The following is an 18688-nucleotide window of genomic DNA, read 5'->3' as shown; positions in this document are numbered from 1 at the left end:
GATCAGGGTGTGACACAAGGGGCAAATAGCCTACAGTGCTTGTGCTTTTTAGCACAGAACAGTTTAATGTGTAAGTTGAAGCGTGTGCTAATCAATTATTCCTCCGTTTACAGAGATTATGAATGATGTCATCAAGAAGGTGCACAAGAAGGGCGAATGGAAGGTATGGGCAAATAAAATCTAAAAAATGATAAAAAGTAACACAATAAAATAACAGTCAGTGTGCGGGGGTACAGGTTAGTCAAGGTAATTTGTACATGTACGTAGGGTTAAAGTGACTATGCATAGATAATAAACAGCAAGTAGCAGTAGTGTAAAAACAAATGGGGGGGGGGGGGGGGGGGGGTTGTGTCAATGTAAATAGTCCGCGTGGCCATTTGATGAATTGTTCAGTAGTCGTATGGCTTAGGGGCAGAAGCTGTTTAGAAGCCTCTTGGACCTAGACTTGTAGCTCCGGTACCCCTTGCCGTGCGGTAGCATAGAGAACAGTCTATGACTTGGGTGACTGGAGTCTGACAATTTCTGGGGCTTTCCTCTGAAATCGTCTAGTATGTAGGTCCTGGATGGCAGGAAGTTTGGTCCCAATGATGTACTGGGCCGTGCGCACTACCCTCTGTAGCGCCTTACGGTCAGATGCCGAGCAGTTGCCATACCAGTAGGTGATGCAACCGGTCAGGATGATATCGATGGTGCAGCTGTAGAACTTTTTGAGGATCTGGGTACCCATGCCAAATCTTTTATATCAATGACATTCTTGGTTATGAATGACTGTGTATGTGATAGTACTTGTCTGCGCCCAAATGACACCTTATTACCTATATAGTGCACTACTTTTGACCAGAGCCCTATGAGCCCAAGTCAAAAGTCGCACAGTACAGTGGGCTCCAAAATTACTGGAACCCCTGACTGGCAATGCACAAACAATACTTAAAAAAATATAAACAATATAATTATAGAGAGAAACTCAAAATACCAACATGTGACTTTATTAATGTTTCAATGGAACCAACCAAAATCATACAATTATTTAATACAAAATAAATTTCACCAAAATCAAGGTTTCATAATTATTGGCACTCCTCATTTAGTACTTAGTGCAACCACCTCTGGCAAGGATACCAGCATGGGGTCTTTTCCTGTAATGTTTGACAAGGTTAAGGAACACATTTGGAGGGATTTTGGACCATTCCTCTGTGCAGATCCTTTCAAGATCCTTCACATTCTTGGGTTTGCGCTTATCAACTGCCCTCTTCCACTCAGCCCACAGGTTTTCGATTGGATTGAGGTCCGGCGATTGAGATGGCCATGGCAGAACATTGATTTTGTTGTCACAGAACCATTTTTGTGTGGATCTTGAGGTATGTTTTGGGTCATTGTCTTGTTGGAAAGTCCACCTACGGCCAAGTCCCAGCCTTCTGGCAGAGGCAACCAGATTGTCAGCCAAAATTGCCTGATACTTGATGGAATTCATTATGCCATCAATCTTAACCAGTGCCCCTGGACCTCTGGAATTAAAACGGCCCCAAAACATCACTGACCCCCCTCCATATTTCACCGTGGGTATGAGGTTCCTCTCCTTGTATGCATCTCTGTTTTGACGTCAAACATGCCGATGCTGTATCTGACCAAAACGTTCAATTTTGGTCTCATCTGACCAGAGCACCTTCTTCCAGTCATAATTTAAATGACATTTGGCAAACTCCAAGCTCTTGCGTCTGTGTCTTGGGGTCAGAAAGGGCTTTCTTCTAGAAACCTTTCCAAAGAGCCTGTGGAGGTGGAGGTGGCATCTGATGGTGCTTTTTGAAACCTGGTGACCCCAAGACACCACCAAGGCCTGCAATTCTTTCACAGTGATTCTTGGGGATTTTGTTGCTTCTCTCACCATCCTCCTCCCTATCCTGGGGGGCAAAATGCATTTGCGTCCTCTCTCCGTGAGGTTTTCAACTGTTCCTTATCTTTTGAATTTTTTAATAATTGCTCTGACAGTGCTCAGTGGTATATTCAATCATTTGTGGTTCTTCTTGTAGCCATTACCAGATTTATGAAGGTCTACGACCATCTGTCTCTTTTGAACTGCCAGTTCTTTTGTTTTCTTCATGGTGTTGGATGACAGCGGGATATTGGAAGTGTGTTATCTCATTTTTATACCCTAGTGAAACAGGAAGTGATGTAATGGCTCAATATAGTTCCTTAAGACTTAGATAAACTTAAATAAGTGGAATTTAATTTGTGGTTTAATTTTGGTAGATGTTATTTACAATAATCTTTAAGGGTGCCATTAATTGTGAAACCTTGATTTGGAGGACATTGATTTTTAATTAAATCAATATATTATTTTGGTTGGTTCCATTGAAACATTAATAAAGTACAGTATTGTTTATATTTGTTTAAGCATTGTTTGTGCATTGCCAGTCAGAGGTGCCAGTAATTTTGGAGCCCACTGTATATAGGGAATAGGGTGCCATTTAGGATACACCCCTTGACCCCCTGTAAACCTCGTCCCTGTCCTCCCCCAGGTTCTGGTAGTAGACAAGCTGAGCATGAGGATGATGTCATCCTGCTGTAAGATGACAGATATCATGTCAGATGGCATCACCAGTGAGTACCACTCCATCAACATCGCACATGCTCGCTCAATGTTCAGCATCACTTCAAAGGCTAACTGAATGACTGTGCTTTTCTCTCCTATCCTGTCCAGTTGTTGAAGACATTGGCAAGAAGCGAGAGCCTCTCCCCAGTATGGAGGCCATCTACCTAATAACTCCCAATGATGAGGTATTGGAACCATTTAGTTTTAGTAAATGTGTTTATCCAAAGTGATTTACTGTAGTACATGCATACATTTACATATGGGCGGTACCAGTGAAATCAAACCCACAGCCCTGGCGTTAGAAGCACCATGCTCTACCATCTGAGACACGCAGGAGCAAAAAAAACTTTAGCTTTCTTTGGTAAGATTTGTGATGTTCCCGTACCTTCTCCTACCCAGACTGTGGAGGCACTCATAGATGACTTCAGAGACCCACGGTCTCCCAGATACAGAGGAGCTCACGTCTTCTTCACTGACAGTGAGTAATATTGGAGAGACATGGGACGACATTGTACCATCACTTATTGTATACAGTATATGAATTTGAGTTTGGAGCAGTCTGATGATGCCTTTATATCTGATTGTCCTCGAGTGCTGGGAACAGACTAGCAGGCAACTCCTCTTTGCCACAATACCAACACTCAATCTCAACCTTACACAGTACACTCTCTCTTCCAAAAGGTTATTCAGCTGTCCCCATAGGAGAACACTTTTTGGTGCCAGGTAAAAACACTTTTTTGGTTCCAGGTAGAACCATTTGGGGTTTCATGTAGAACCCTCTGTGGAAAGGCTTCTACATGGAACCAAAAGGGTTCTACCTGGAACCAACAAGGGTTCTTCAAAGGGTTCTCCTATAGGGACAGCCGAAGGCCCCTTTTAGGTTCTAGATAGCACCTTTTTTTTCTAAGAGTATATAGATTTCTATTCTATTTCCCTATTATTTTCATCATATTATTTTCATCCTTTTCAAGAATTTCATATTTTTTGTTACCCCCCCAACTCCCAGCAATCCCAGATACATTGTTCAATCTGTTGACGAAATCCCGTGCGTCCAAAGCCATGAAGACCTTGACTGAGATCCACATCGCCTTTCTGCCCTATGAGTCACAGGTAAGAGCCTATCTGCCCCTCTGTCTCTGGCGAGGGATAGAAAGACAGTGGGAGAGATACATAGAGAGAGGAGGAGGTAAGGGGAGGATTATGATTAGGGGGGTGGGGGGTGAACAGGAGGGGACACAGAGAAGGAAACACCAGTGGAGAGGGGGAGAGGGGGAGGGGTATAGGAAGAGTAGGGGAGGAGTGGGGGAGGGATTGCTGAATGAGCTGGGGTAGTCTCCTCTCCTCTTTCTCCTGATGGAATGTTCCAGAGCAGAGTGGCTTTAGCCAGGCCATGGCTTTGCTGTGTCTCCAATCCTCTGCTGTTCTGTTGTCCTCTAGAATTAATCCTACAGGGGACGGTGTGGGGATGAGAAGGAGATGAGGGGTGTGTAGGGATGCCACGTCGCACAGCCTCCCTCCCTCCCTCCCAGTCTGTCTCTAATCCCTCACCTCATTGGCAGATGCATCAAAATGCTGGCCGGGGAGCCAATGGGAGCCGGAGGAGGGTTGTGTGACAGCGGGAAGTTGTTTGCACACTAGAGGGATTGTTGTCATTTGACGGTCAACAGATGGGCTCGAGCATTTGGAGGTGCTGGTTGCAGTGGTGCATGGGAAAGAGAGAGCCTGCCTGACTGACACACATTATGGGTTTAGTAGAGTGGATGAAGGGAGGCATGGCTGAGAAGAAATAGGAAGTTTTAGTTTGGAAATAAACTGTCACTTATGTCATGGGGCATTTGGCAGTGTAATCAGAAAGCCCAGCATTGATTTTCACTGCTATGCAGACGATACGTAACTCTACATTTCTGTGTCACCAGAGGATTTTAGTTCCACAGATAAATTATTACACTGTATTAGTGATTTAAATACTTGGATGGCTCACAACTACTTCCAGTTAAATCAAGACAAGACCGAGGATATGTGACCAAATAGCTTTTTGCCACCTGAGGAACATTGCCAAGGTGTGGCCGTTTCAAATCAAATCAATCTCAGGCTGATACAGAGAGACTCATCCATGCTTTTATTACAAGCAAGCTTGACTATTGTAATACTCTCCTATCTGGTCTACCCAAGAAAGCCATTGGTCAACTGCAAAACATACAGAATCCTGCACTACGGGTACTGACCAAGACCAGAGAGCACACATTACACCGGTTTTAAGCTCTCTGCACTGGCTGCCTGTGAGTTTTAGAATGAATTTTAAGATGTTTCTATTGGTTTTTAAATCAATCCACGATTGTGCTCCCCAATACATGTCAGACATGCTTTTAAGTTATGTACCCAGTAGGTCCCTCAGGTCCTCTGGCGCTGGCATTTTAACTATCCCCAAAGCCTAGGACCAAGAAGCATGGAGATGCAGCCTTTAGTTACTATGCACCCAGCCTCTGGAATAGCCTGCCAGAGAACCTGAGGGGGGCCGAAACTGTGGACATATTTAAAATAGATTTTAACACACCTTTCTTTTTGCTTTGCTTTTCCATAGGGTGCTTTTTAGTTGTTCAATTTGTGTTATTATTTTGTTTTTATCTTATGTTTGCTGTGTAGTAAATATTTCAGCTTTTACTTTTAAAATATTTTATTTGTTTGTTTTTTCCTGTAAAGCATATTGTGTTGCATTCCATGTCTGAAATGTGCTGTATAAATAAAGCTTGATTTGATTTCGGGAATCAGTCATAAGGGAAAGCAAGGGGAAGGGGAAAAGGGATTCATAGTCAGTTGCACAACTGAGTGGATTCAACTGAAATGTGTCTTCCGCATTTAACTCGACCTCTCTGAATCAGAGAGGTACGGGGGGCTGCCTTAATTGACGTCCACATCATCGGAGTCCAGGGAGCAGTTGTTGTTGGGGTTTAACTGCCTTTCTCAAGGCTGGAGGAATTAATGAAAGATGTCCCATCTGATCCTACAGCACCGTACTGTATTGTCAGTCATTTGGGCATCAATGCAGTCAAATAGGAGTATATTATCTCACCCACACAGTCTCACACACTGCTACAGTGCCACCTGCAGGTCTGGCCCTGCATGCCCACTGGATAGGGTTACAAACTTTTGTTAATTTCCACCAAATTCATAAATTCCTGGTTGGAGGATTCACAGATTTCTTGCTTATTCAATCCTGATTCCGGGAATATTCCAACCAGGATTTCTGGAAAACTTTTGCGAAAGTGACCAACATTTTTGTGTATAGGACAGGTAAATGTAAAGCAAGTTGTTACTGCTGATGTAAAAACAGCCTAATAAAATACATTTCATTCATTTGATTATTTCTCTGTGTGTATCTAGGTGTTTTCCCTGGACAAGACGGATGCCTTCCAGGACTTCTACAGCCCCTACAAGGCTGACATCAAGCACAACATGTTGGAGCGTTGTGCTGAGCAGATCGCCACTCTCTGCAACACCCTGAAGGAATACCCTGGCATCAGATACAGAGGGTAAAAAAGAGAGCGAGAGCTACAGCAATATCAATTACTGCTGCTGTTTCATGTATACTGGCTTCTGTTGTGGTGGCTGGTGGTTTCGTTTGAGTCCCAGACAGACCAGAGTGGAATGTAATAGGCTATGTCTCAATCCAAAGGCAGCTACCTACCTCCAAACATAGCATCCTTGTGGATTGGGACGTAGCCTATTCATTCCACTGAGAGGATTCTTAGAAGGAGTCCGTCTTCTGTACGTCTGATGGAAAGCTAACAGCCTGTTTGTTGTCTACTCTGTTGTCTTGACTCAGGGAGTACAAAGACTGTGCCACTCTGGCTCAGCTCCTGCAGGACAAGCTAGACGGCTACAAGGCAGACGACCCCACCATGGGAGAGGTGAGGCAGGAGAGCAGCCAACCAACAAGCCACACTGATTTAACTGATATAACACACACTGTAAAGGGATTACTGTAAATTTGACAGTATCTTACAGGCAGCTTGGTGGCAAGTACAATTCTGTATTTCATATTATAGTACACCTACTGTAATATAAATACGGTATCAAACAAGTACGATAGGTCAGCCGCCCGCTGCTTTTACCCTTTTGCCGGCACGGTGTGTTTTGTCCTTTAGGTTACAGTGAAACATGTCATTATGTCAAATCAATGTATCATTCACAATAATGTAATAGTTGAAACTATTGTAGATCGTTATGACGTTTTGGAGGTTATGAAACTGCAATAGTACAGTCAAATCATAATGTAAATCACATGTAAAACTCTTTGTCCAGCCTTTTGTCTCTCTGTCCCTGTCAGCTAATATGGCCCCCTCTTTCTCTCTGCCCTGCCTAGGGTCCGGACAAATCTCGCTCCCAACTCCTGATTCTGGACCGAGGCTTTGACCCAGTCTCTCCCATCCTCCACGAACTCACCCTCCAAGCCATGGGCTATGACCTGCTGGGCATCGAGAACGACGTCTACAAGTAAACACACATGCTGGCACAGCAATGGGTTCATAGCACCCTGGCACAGCCTGGCACAGCAATGGGTTGATCGCACACAACACACTGGGCCTCGCACCACAGAATTACAGAGAACATATAGGATCTCTATCCCTATGTGAATTATAGGATCTCTATCCCTATGTGAATTAACAATAGGATCTCTATCCCTATGTGAATTAACAATAGGATCTCTATCCCTATGTGAATTAACAATAGGATCTCTATCCCTATGTGAATTATAAAATCTCTATCCCTATGTTATAGGATCTCTATCCCTGGCACAGCCTAGCAATAGGTCCATCTCTCATTTTGTTTGGATAGGAATTGTCATCTTGTCCTGTAGCTTCCTATTTGGTTCTAAGCCAACATTTGATCATATCAATCTTTGCTGTTATGAGCATTTATGTTGTACAACTCTCTGTTTGACTCTGTTCCCTGTTTCTCTCTCTCTCTCCTCTCTTTCTCTCTCTATCTCTCGCTTTCGTCTCTCGCTCTCTCATATCTCGCTTTCATCTCTTGCTCTCTCGCTCGCTCTCCCTCGCTCTGTCTCTGTCTGTCAGGTATGACACCAGTGGGATGGGGGAGGTCAAGGAGAAGGCGGTGTTGCTGGATGAGGATGATGACCTGTGGATGAGTCTCAGACACAAGCACATTGCCGAAGTCACCACGTAAGTCTTTAAAAAAGAGGATGCTCCCTTGGTTCTCACACACATGCATGCACGGACACACAGACGCACAGACGCCCTGCTGCCCTGTATAGGTATTTTATTTCTCTCTCTTTTTTCATCTGTCCCTCTCACACATTCAAACAGGGCTGTGACCCGCTCCCTCAAAGAATTCTCAGCCACCAAAAAGATGAACACAGGAGAGAAGGTACATGCAACTCAGTCTGTATTAGTCCTACCTACCTATTATTGAACTGAGATGTATCCTTCGTAACCTCTCTGCACTGTATTTGCTGCTGTATGTGTCTAACAGTGATGTGCTGTTCTGGGTTTGTTACAGACCACAATGAAAGACTTGTCTCAGATGCTGAAGAAGATGCCGCAGTATCAGAAAGAGCTAAGCAAGGTAAGCATGATGAGTCATATGATACTGTACGGATGTCCCATCACAGAAATAATACACCCAACATGCTCAGACAGACAACTGGTCCCCCAGGCAGCTATGAAATATAACACATAGAAGACCTTCACTGTGGACTATTAAGACTATGAATGTGTGACACCAAATGGGAGACAACTGACTGAAACGCGGAGGGGACTACCTTGACGTTGTCCAATAAGAAATGCTTGTTTTCTTTTTATCGTTGCAAAGTGATTTTGCTACTGTGTACACTAATGAATCCACCTCTCCCTGTGTTTCAGTACTCTACCCACCTCCACCTGGCTGAAGACTGTATGAATCGATACCAGGGCACGGTGGACAAGCTGTGTCGTGTTGAGCAGGTAACAGAGTAACCAGGGAGCCCAGGGAATTGGAATATATTTGGGTGAAATGTTTGTGATCGGTTTGTACTCTTGCCATTGCTGTTATTGCTGTCTTACTCCATTGTTGTTATTGTCAAGCCAAACAACCAGTGACACCATGAGTTGGCATCATAGCACAAATAGACTAGCACTCAGGCTATTAAAATAGGTACACTATACTGGATATACCCTGAGTGTACAAAATATTAATATTGAGTTGCACCCCCTTTTGCCTTCCTCAGGGTAATGTCATAAATACTTTAACCAGGTTATGTAGACAAACAGTGCAATTAGTGCAACCAATGACAATAGTGAGGGGTGTGTCATAATGATTATGTTCATTAAAATGAATTTGTGAAACTGTTAAAAAAACAATAGTTTATGGCATATTAAATATATTACGCTATTGTTATCATATAGAAACATAATTGAATTTTATACATCATATTAGCATCAAAATACATTATTGTTTAATTCAATTTCACATAATTGTTTCGTATTTCATTTCAGATTTGTTACATGTAATCTTGGTTCAACCTTAATGTATAATGAGCATCATCAACGGGGGAATATTGCATCACTTGCACCTTGTTGCAGGTGAACAGCTGTCTTGCTTCGAGCATAGTCTTTGTCCAATTTACTTGCAGACACCCAATGAATTGTCTGTGTGGTACAGCACATTTTTGGGGGATTTGCTGAAACGATAGCAACGTGTCACCATCAAATATATCTGATATTGACCTTATACCTTTCTGGTACCAGAGGTGGAAAATGCTATCAGAGACGCCAGGGGAAAAGACTTGTTATTAATATGGGGAGTCAGAGCAGAAAAGCAATTCTTTCTCCCAAGATGTATCCAAATATCTCTCCAGATCATAAAGGTATTGTTAAGAATCGGGTTATGTTTCACTTCTGTGCTGACTGAGTTTCTATCACCAGTCATGACACTGATTAATGAGTATGGAGATGTGAAGCAGGAGTCATTACTGACCCAATTAGAGCAATGTTAATCTCTTAACCATTCTGCAATTATGCGAGCATGACATGCCCAGTTATAAAATAGCAAATTAGGTAGTGCTCAGCCTCTTAAATTATATGGTAGCTGCAGTTTACAGTGCCATATGAAGTCTTAGAGAAAACATTAATTTTAATCAGATGAATTCTACCCAACCATGATAATGGCAAGTCCATCCACTTATCTATGTCTTCCTTAACTGCCCTAAGTACAGGTGCAAAGTTGCTGTTAGACAGGTTGTGAAGGTTATTCAACATTTTGCAACAGATAAACAAAAAAAAAATGTGTCCAATTGAATTGGAAGTCATTCAAATTGTTCTCACTCAAGCTCCCTAGAGGCATAGTTTCTAATTTATTAAAGGTATTTTGAAGCCAGAAAAAGATCTAAACCTCTTAAGTCAATAAGAAATAAATAGCTAAATATAATCTGCATATAGAGATATAATGTGAGTTTTGTTTTCCAATCTTGACACCTGTAAGACCTTCCTGGATACGTATAGCCTCTGCCAGGGGCTCTAATACCAATGAAAATAACAGAGGTGACAGTGGGCAACCCTGGCATGTCCCTCTACTCAAAAATAAAGTGGGTGACTGCATTCCATTTGTTATCACAGCGCCCTGTGGGGCAATTTAATCCGATTATCGAAATTCTCTCCCACTTCAAAGCGGTGAAGTCCTTTAAATAGGTATGGCCATTCTACTCGGTCAAATGTTTTCTCGGCATCCAACGATAGAGACACTGCTCAATGTTTTGATTGCTCACAGTGTTGTATTATGCTAAGGAGATGACTGATATTTGTAAATGAATGCCTTTGCGTTATAAAACCAGTTTTCTCCGGCTTTATTAAAGTTTGTAGAAATCTTTCTAGTCTCCTAGCTAAGATCTTACTGTCTACACTAACAAGGGACACCGGCCTATAGTTAGAGCAGTCTTCATCAATATTAGCATGGTTTAAAGTGGGAGGGAGTTCGCCCCTGGCAAAGGAGTCTGTATACATTTTGAGAAGGGGTTCCGTTATGAAATCTTGACAATTCTTATAAAACTCTGGTCCAAACCCATCAGGTCCTGGGGATTTCCCATCTTTAAGGGTTTTAATCACCTCTTGTATTTCTTCTTTGGATATCTCCTTGCATAATAATTCTCTGTCTCCCACATGTATTGTTGCGAGAGATAGTTTATCTAGAAAGTATTGTATGTCAGCCAGATTATTGCTGGAGTCTATAGTTTGATCCTTTAATGAAAGTATAGCATCTGGTGCGTTCTATTCTTTGCCAGTCTTGAGAGGAGTCGACTTGGCTTATTTCCATGTTCCTATAATCTGTGCCTAGCCTGGAAAATAGATGCTTCTTCTTTGTCTGTAAACCGTTGGTTTAATGCTGATCTTGCAGCTTGTAATTCTTTAAAACAGCTGTTTGGAGGAAGTCCTGTACCTTTTCTGTACCTTTTTCTTTTTTAAACTGAGCCAATACTTTTGTACATTTGATAGGCAAATGAATTCCTTTCAAATTAATAGTAGTTATTTTTAAATCACTCATTGGGGTTTGCTGTTGTTACAGGATTCGCAACAAGCAATGAAAGAGCAATGAGAACCATCTGAGAATATTTCACGTTTGGTCAACATTAAGATAAATAAAAATATAAACACACCATATACAGGCAACATTACATAACAAAATAAAAACACCTGACAAAGATTGAATCAGTACGTTATACTGATTGGATAAGCCACGGGGGAGGTGGAGTCTTGAAAATGAAAATCATTATTCTTGGCCAAACCGTTCAATCCTCCCCATTCTAACCTTAAATGATGTTCACTAGGTATGAAACCATGCTTAAGGTAACCAGTTAAATTTAAAAAGCTACGATATATTGACCGCATCTGGAGATAAATTTAACGTCGTCTAGGCCATCGTCTCCTATGAGCATCTTCCATTGCGTTCATTAGTCCAAATAAACGTTTAGATTTTACCGTTAGCTACCCTGGTACGGTCTACCTTCCTAGAGGCCTTTTCTCAAATTGAAGTAGATATCAGGGCAATTAAAAGGGCATTCATAGTTCGTTCAGTCAGCAAAATCATTAGCTGACAAGTAATTTACTTGCCTATTTAATTCATTATAGCCTAATAATACTAATGATAAAGTCATAATAATAATAATAGTGGGCTGGGAAGGAGAAAAGAAAATACATCAAACTTCCCTTAATTAACAAGGTTTAATAAGAACAAAATAGACTTAAGAAAGAAGAGGGATTCGTTAATGACAGCTGGCTTCTTAATCGAATACCAGGGCAAATCCCATTCTGCTTCATATTATAGACAGCAAAATCAAACAGAACCACCTCTCAATATTTGAATCCCAGTCTGAGAGCCAGGGGCGAGGCTATAGTGGCTCATTAATCTATCAATCTTGATTATTCGGGCCATATTATGATTGCTTCTGACCGTTGCTTCTGACCAGTCATTTTCCCCAACTGAGCTCTCAGCGCCAACATAAAAAAAACATACGGCTAATAAATTGAATCATTCATGAGGAGGAAAAGAGAGGGATCTTTGGAATCTTTATGCTGAAAGTGGACAGGCACCCAGTCAACACATCAATGTGAAAATCCAAACAGAATAGACCCATACAAACCGCTACAGGTAGGTGCTCTCGAGTCACCGGTCGGCGGAGGCCCCTGCCCTCGACCAAAGGGATTTTCCAAGGACGGGAGAGACCCAACCCGGCTGGGCCGCCCCGACGGGCATGGAGACGAGCGCACCTACAAACCCCACTCCAAAATAATCATTTAAAAAACAATTACAAATAAATCGGGTCTATGATTAGTCAGATAATATTTTCATCAACACAAAGAATGTATATGCAGTTAGCCTATATTGTCCCGTTTGAATGACATGACGCATGTGACCAGTAATAGTCACCGTTAGGCTACCTCTGCCAATAATTAATATCCCAAAGAAGTATGTAGTCGTGCAGCATACTTAATAGGGACAAGAAGAAGGAGTTTAACAAGAAACTAAATAATTCCTTCACGACATATCATGAGTCATAACTTCCATTTCCTTTAGTCTTCAGTGAGTTCTTTATATCCATTTGACTGTAGTGTCAGCGTGCAGGTGGTGGGTGGACCATTCTTGATACACATGGGAAACTGTTGAGCGTGAAACCCAGCAGCATTGCACTTCTTGACACACTCAAACTGGTGCGCCGGGCATCTACTAGCATACCATGTTCAAAAGCACTTAAATATTTTGTTTTCCCATTCACCCTCTGAATGGCATACATACTCAATTGTCTCAAGGCTTAAAAATCCTTCTTTAACCTGTCTCCTTCCATTCATCTACACTGATTGGAAGTGGATTTAAAAAGTGACATCAATAAGGGATCATAGCTTTCACCTGGATTCACCTAGTCAGTCTATGTCATGGAAAGAGCAGGTGTTCCTAATGTTTTGTATATCTATTAGATCTCTCATCCTCTAATCCACCCCGTGCCTCTCCAACTGTCTTGCCCTACCCCAGGATCTAGCGATGGGTACAGATGCAGAGGGGGAGAAGATCAAGGACCCCATGAGGGCCATCGTACCCATCCTGCTGGATAAAGATGTCACTGTCTTCGACAAGATCCGCATAATCCTGCTATACATCTTCATGAAGAACGGTGAGAGAGAAATCTATTTTCTGTGTGTCTGTATTTTACGATGTACATTACTCCACTTCTCTGTTACCATTACAATTCAGATTTTGTTGTGTGGGTGTGTGCATGTTTCTGCATGTCTGTGCATGTTTTCATGCATGTGTGTGTTTTTCTGTGCATGTGTCCATGTTTGTGCGTGTGTGTGCGTGTGTGTGTGTGTGTGTGTGTGTGTGTGTGTGTGTGTGTGTGTGTGTGTGTCAGGTGTTTCGGAGGAGAACCTGTGTAAGCTCCTCCAGCATGCTAACATCCCTCCTGAGGACAGTGACATCATCGCCAACATGGCCCATATGGGCATGCCCATCATCTTAGAGGTGAGATCCTATAGTACCATACTTTAGTAACACCAGGACATATATTCATTAGGCACTGAACAGAAGAAAATGGAATGAAACGGGGAGGAACTACTAGCTAACCTGTCCAACAAGCAACTCTTGTTTTCGTTTTCTGTTGTAAAATGTTTTGCTACGTTTTTCTACAGTGTGCCCTAATGAATATGACCCATGAACCATTGTGGAACTATCTCACAACTCTCTCACACACTAGTAGAAACATTTTAACATGTGGATTGGGGATCCATTTTTGGGATAATGGCATAAATATGAAAACTGCAGTGTTTATATGCTATCTGGGTCCAACTGAAAAGTGTTTCAGTGCGTCAATCATCTACTGAACTTTCTAGGGGAACCCGACCCGCAAAGTGAAAAAGACTGACCGGAAGGAGCGAGTGAGTGAACAGACCTACCAGCTCTCCCGATGGACCCCTCTCATCAAGGACATCATGGAGGCAAGTCCAGCCTGCTGTTGTAGACTGTTATATACATGATCAATTTGTTAGTAGGGTCTAACATACATTAATTTAGTGTGGGTTAAGACTGGCATGGAAGAAATGCTCTCACTTTTAGGGTTGAGCCAGGGTATGGACATAAAGCTAGGGTTAGGGTTAGGGTTTAGCCAGGGTATGGACATAAAGATAGGGTTAGGGTTGAGCCATGGTATGGTTAGTCCACTGACCCAATTATGTCTCTACAGGATGCCATTGAGGACAAACTGGATCCAAAGCAGTACCCCTACATCTCCCAACGCACTGCATCCACCCACAGCAGTGCTCCATCAAGGTATACAGAAAAACCCTATTAATTTTACATCGCCTCTGTGCTCTGTATCTTCTGAGATTCCAATTACTTACTGACATTTTTCATTTTAGGTCTTAGTGGAACAGCCTCAATATTTCCCAACACTTTGGTTTGACAGTTTGTATACTGAACCAAAATATAAACGCAACATGTCTAAAGTGTTGGTCCGATGTTTCATGAGCTGAAATAAAAGATCCCAGAAATGTTCCATATGCACAAAAAAACATATTTCTCTCAAACTTTGTGCACAAATTTGTTTACATCCCTGTTAGTGAGCATTTCTCCTTTGCCAAGATAAACCATCCATCCATCTGATAGGTCTGGTATATCAAGAAGCTGATTAAACAGCATGATGTTTACACAGGTGCACCTTGTGCTGGGAACAATAAAAGACCACTCTAAAATGTGCAGTTTTTTCACACAACACAATGCCAAAGATGTCTGAAGTTTTGAGGGAGCACGCAATTGGCATGCTAACTGCATGAATGTCCACCAGAGCTGTTGCCAGATCATTTAATGTTAATTTCTCTACCATAAGCCGCCTCGAACATTGTTTTATATAATTTGGCAGTACGTCCAACTGGCCTCACAACTGCAGACCACGTGAATGGCATTGCGAGCGGTTTACTGATGTCAACGTTATGAACAGAGTGCCCCATGGTGGTGGTGGGGTTATGGTATGGGCAGGCATAAGCTACGGACAACGAACACAATTGCATTTTATCAATGGCAATTTGAATGCACAGAAATACCGTGACGAGATCCTGAGGCCCATTGTCATGCCATTCACCCGCCGCCATCACCTCATGTTTCAGCATGATAATGCACAGCCCCATGTCACAAGGATCTGTACACAATTTGTGGATCCTGAAAATGTCCCAGTTCTTCCATGGCCTGCATACTCACCAGACCTGTCACCCATTGAGCAGGTTTGGGATGCTCTGGATCGACGTGTACGACAGCATGTTCCACCTCCATCCAATATCCAGTAACTTCGCACAGCCATTGAAGAGGAGTGGGACAACATTCCACAGGTCACAATCAACAGCCTGATGAACTCTATGCGAAGGAGATGTTGTGCTGCATGAGGAAAATGGTAGTCACACCAGATACTGACTGGTTTTCTGATCCACGCCACTACTTAGGTATCTGTGATGCACATCTGTATTCCCAGTCATTTGAAATCCATAGATTTAATTTATTTCAATTGACAGATTTTGATATATGAACTGTAACTCAGCAAAATCTTAGAAATTGTTGCACGCTGCGCTTATATTTATGTTGTAGTACATCTGTAGATGCTCTACAAACTATTGAAAGACTATCCTAGCCAGTTATAATTGTAATGGCTTAGCAGATAATAAGAAAAGACGATGAAATGAGAAAAGAGAAGGAATATAATATCTATTGGTTGCAGGAAACTCGTTCAACAATTTTAGATGAAGTTTTGTAGAAAAAGGACTCGGGGGGGGGGGGGGGGGGCCGGGCTAAATATATTTCTCCCATGGGCAAAGAAATTCAAAAGGGGTGATGATATGAATTAACAGTAATTTTGTTCCGAATGTGCAAATTGTCTAAACAGATCCTCAAGGTAGATGGATGATTTTAAATATGTTATTGGACCATAAACAGATATGGCTCTTCAACCTACAGTGTCTTGGGAAAGTATTCAGACCCCTTGACATTTTCCACCTTTTATTAGGTTACAGCCTTATTCTAAAATTGATTTATAAACAAAGTTTCCTCGTCAATCTACACACAATACCCCATAATGACAAAACCAAAACAAGATTTGAGATTTTTTTGCAAATTTATAAAAAATAAAAAACTGAAATATCACATTTTATATAAGTATTCAGACCCTTTACTCAGTACTTTGTTGAAGCACCTTGGGCAGCGATTATAGCTTCTAGTCTTATTGGGTATGACGCTACAAGCTTGGAACACCTGTATTTGGGGAGTTTTTCCCATTCTTCTCTGCAGATCCTCTCAAGCTCTGTCAGGTTGGATGGGGAGCGTTGCTGCACAGCTATTTTTAGGTCTCTCCTGAGATGTTAGATTGGGTTAAAGTCTGCCACCATCATGCTTCACTGTAGGGATGGTGCCAGGTTTCCTCTGGAAGCACTGCTTGGCATTGAGGCCAAAGAGTTCAATCTTTATTTCATCAGACCAGAATATATTGTTTCTCATGTTCTGAGAGTCTTTAGGTGCCTTTTGGCAAACTCCAAGCGGGCTGTCATATGCCTGTTACTGAGGAGTGGCTTCCGTCTGGCCACTCTACCATAAAGACTACCGTCTCTTAGAACCAAAAATAACTTCTGGATATCAGAACAGGGATTACTCACCTCGAACTGGAAGAAGCTTTTTCCTTTAACGAGTCCGACTAGTACGACGTGAAGGATATACTGCTTTCCCGGGAACAAGCCCAAATCCCTATCATTTGCGTGAAGAAAGGTCAGAGAAAAAGGGGGCAGAGGTCAGGCTACCTTCTGAGAATTCTTAGGCAAGCGAGTAATTCCCACTGCCATCCATTCTATTGGCCGATGTGCAATCATTGGAAAATAAAATCGATAACCTAGATCAAGATTATCCTACCAATGGGACATTAAAAACTGTAATATCTTGTTTCATCGATTTGTGGCTGAACAACGACACAGATAATATAGAGCTGGCAGGATTTTCCATGCACCAGCAGGGGTGGGGGTGTGTGTCTTTTTGTCAATAACAGCTGGTGCGTGATGTCTAATATTAAAGAAGTCTCGAGGTATTGCTCGCCTGACGTAGAGTACCTTACGATAAGCTGTAGACCACACTATCTACCAAGAGAGTTCTCATCTATATTATTCGTAGCGGTCTATTTACCACCACTTCCAGAAGCGGCGCTCCTGGTGGCCGGGGACTTTAATGCAGGCAAATTTAAATCCATTTTACTTCATTTCTACCAGCATGTCACATGTGCAACCAAAGGGGGAAAAAAACTCTAAACCACCTTTACTCAACACAAGAGATGCATACAAAGCTCTCACCTGCCCTCAATTTGGCAAATCTGACCATAATGCTATTCTCATGATTCCGGCTTACAAGCTAAAACGAAAGTAGGAAGTACCAGTGACTCGCTTAACAAGGAAGTGGTCAGATGACGCGGATGCTACTCTACAGGACTGTTTTGCTAGCACAGACTGGAATATGTTCCGGGATTCATCCAATGGCATTGAGGAGTATACCACCTCAGTCATCGGCTTCATCAATAAGTGCATCGAAGACGTCATCCCCACAGTGATCATACATATATATCCCAACCAGAAGCCATGGATTACTGGCAACATCCGCATCGAGCTAAAGGCTAGAGCTGCCGCTTTCAAGGAGCGGGACACTAATGCGTACGCTTATAAGAATTCCCGTTATGCCCTCAGACAAACCATCAAACAAGCAAAGCGTCAATACAGGATTAAGATTGAATCCTACTACACCGGCTCTGACGCTTGTCGGATGGGGCAGGGTTTGAGAACTATTGCAGACTACAAAGGGGAACCCAGACGTGAGCTGCCAAGTGACGCAAACCTACCAGACGAGCTAAATGCCTTTTTATACTCGCTTCGAGGCAAGCAACACTGAAGCATGCATGAGAGCACCAGCTGTTCTGGACGACTATGTGATAGCTGATGTGAGCAAGACGTTCAAACAGGTCAACATTCACAAAGCCGCGAGGCCAGACGGATTACCAGGATGTGTACTTAAAGCATGCGCGGACCAACTGGCAAGTGTCTAAACTGACATTTTCAACCTATCCCTGTATGAGTCTGTAATACCAACATTTTTCAAGCAGACCACCATAGTCCCTGTGCCCAAGAACACCTAGGAAACCTGCCTAAATTTCTACTAACCCGTAGCACTCAAGTCTGTAGCCATGAAGTGCTTTGAAAGGCTGGTCATCAACACCATTATCCTAGAAACCCTAGACCCACTTCAATTTGCATAGAGCCCCAACAGATCCACCGATGATGCAATCTCTATTGCACTCCACACTGCCCTTTCCCACTTGGACAAAAGGAACACCTATCTGAGAATGCTATTCATTGACTACAGCTCAGCGTTCAACACCATGGTGCCCTCAAAGCTCATCCCTAAGCTAAGGACCCTGGGACTAAACACCTCCCTCTGTAACTGGATCTTGGACTTCCTGATGGGCCGCCCCCAGGTGGTAAGGGTAGGTAACAACACATCCGCCACGCTGCTCCTCAACACAGGGGCCCCTCAGGGGTGCGTGCTCAG

At 42.6% G+C, this 18688-nt stretch overlaps 1 protein-coding gene across 3 annotated transcripts in view; it reads left to right on the top strand.

Moving 5' to 3' along the window:
- Positions 1–18688, top strand: part of LOC106585214 (syntaxin-binding protein 1) — a 53975-nt gene that overhangs the window by 18789 nt on the left and 16498 nt on the right. For all 3 annotated transcript variants that reach the window (XM_014171174.3, XM_014171173.3, XM_014171172.3), the window contains exons 2-17: positions 114–163; positions 2517–2598; positions 2699–2775; positions 2990–3068; positions 3597–3700; positions 5972–6120; positions 6414–6498; positions 6954–7084; positions 7666–7773; positions 7918–7978; positions 8111–8176; positions 8473–8553; positions 13109–13247; positions 13485–13594; positions 13963–14067; positions 14313–14398. In XM_014171174.3, the coding sequence (XP_014026649.1) occupies positions 119–163; positions 2517–2598; positions 2699–2775; positions 2990–3068; positions 3597–3700; positions 5972–6120; positions 6414–6498; positions 6954–7084; positions 7666–7773; positions 7918–7978; positions 8111–8176; positions 8473–8553; positions 13109–13247; positions 13485–13594; positions 13963–14067; positions 14313–14398 (1508 nt within the window). In that variant the 5' untranslated portion in view covers positions 114–118. The remainder of the gene's footprint in view (positions 1–113; positions 164–2516; positions 2599–2698; positions 2776–2989; positions 3069–3596; positions 3701–5971; positions 6121–6413; positions 6499–6953; positions 7085–7665; positions 7774–7917; positions 7979–8110; positions 8177–8472; positions 8554–13108; positions 13248–13484; positions 13595–13962; positions 14068–14312; positions 14399–18688) is intronic.

This window comes from Salmo salar, chromosome 24 (genome assembly GCF_965601325.2).
Source record: "Salmo salar chromosome 24, fSalSal1, whole genome shotgun sequence".
NCBI lineage: Eukaryota > Metazoa > Chordata > Actinopteri > Salmoniformes > Salmonidae > Salmo > Salmo salar.
The sequence above is the reverse complement of the archived record's forward strand: the minus strand, read 5'-3'. Positions and strand labels throughout refer to the sequence as shown.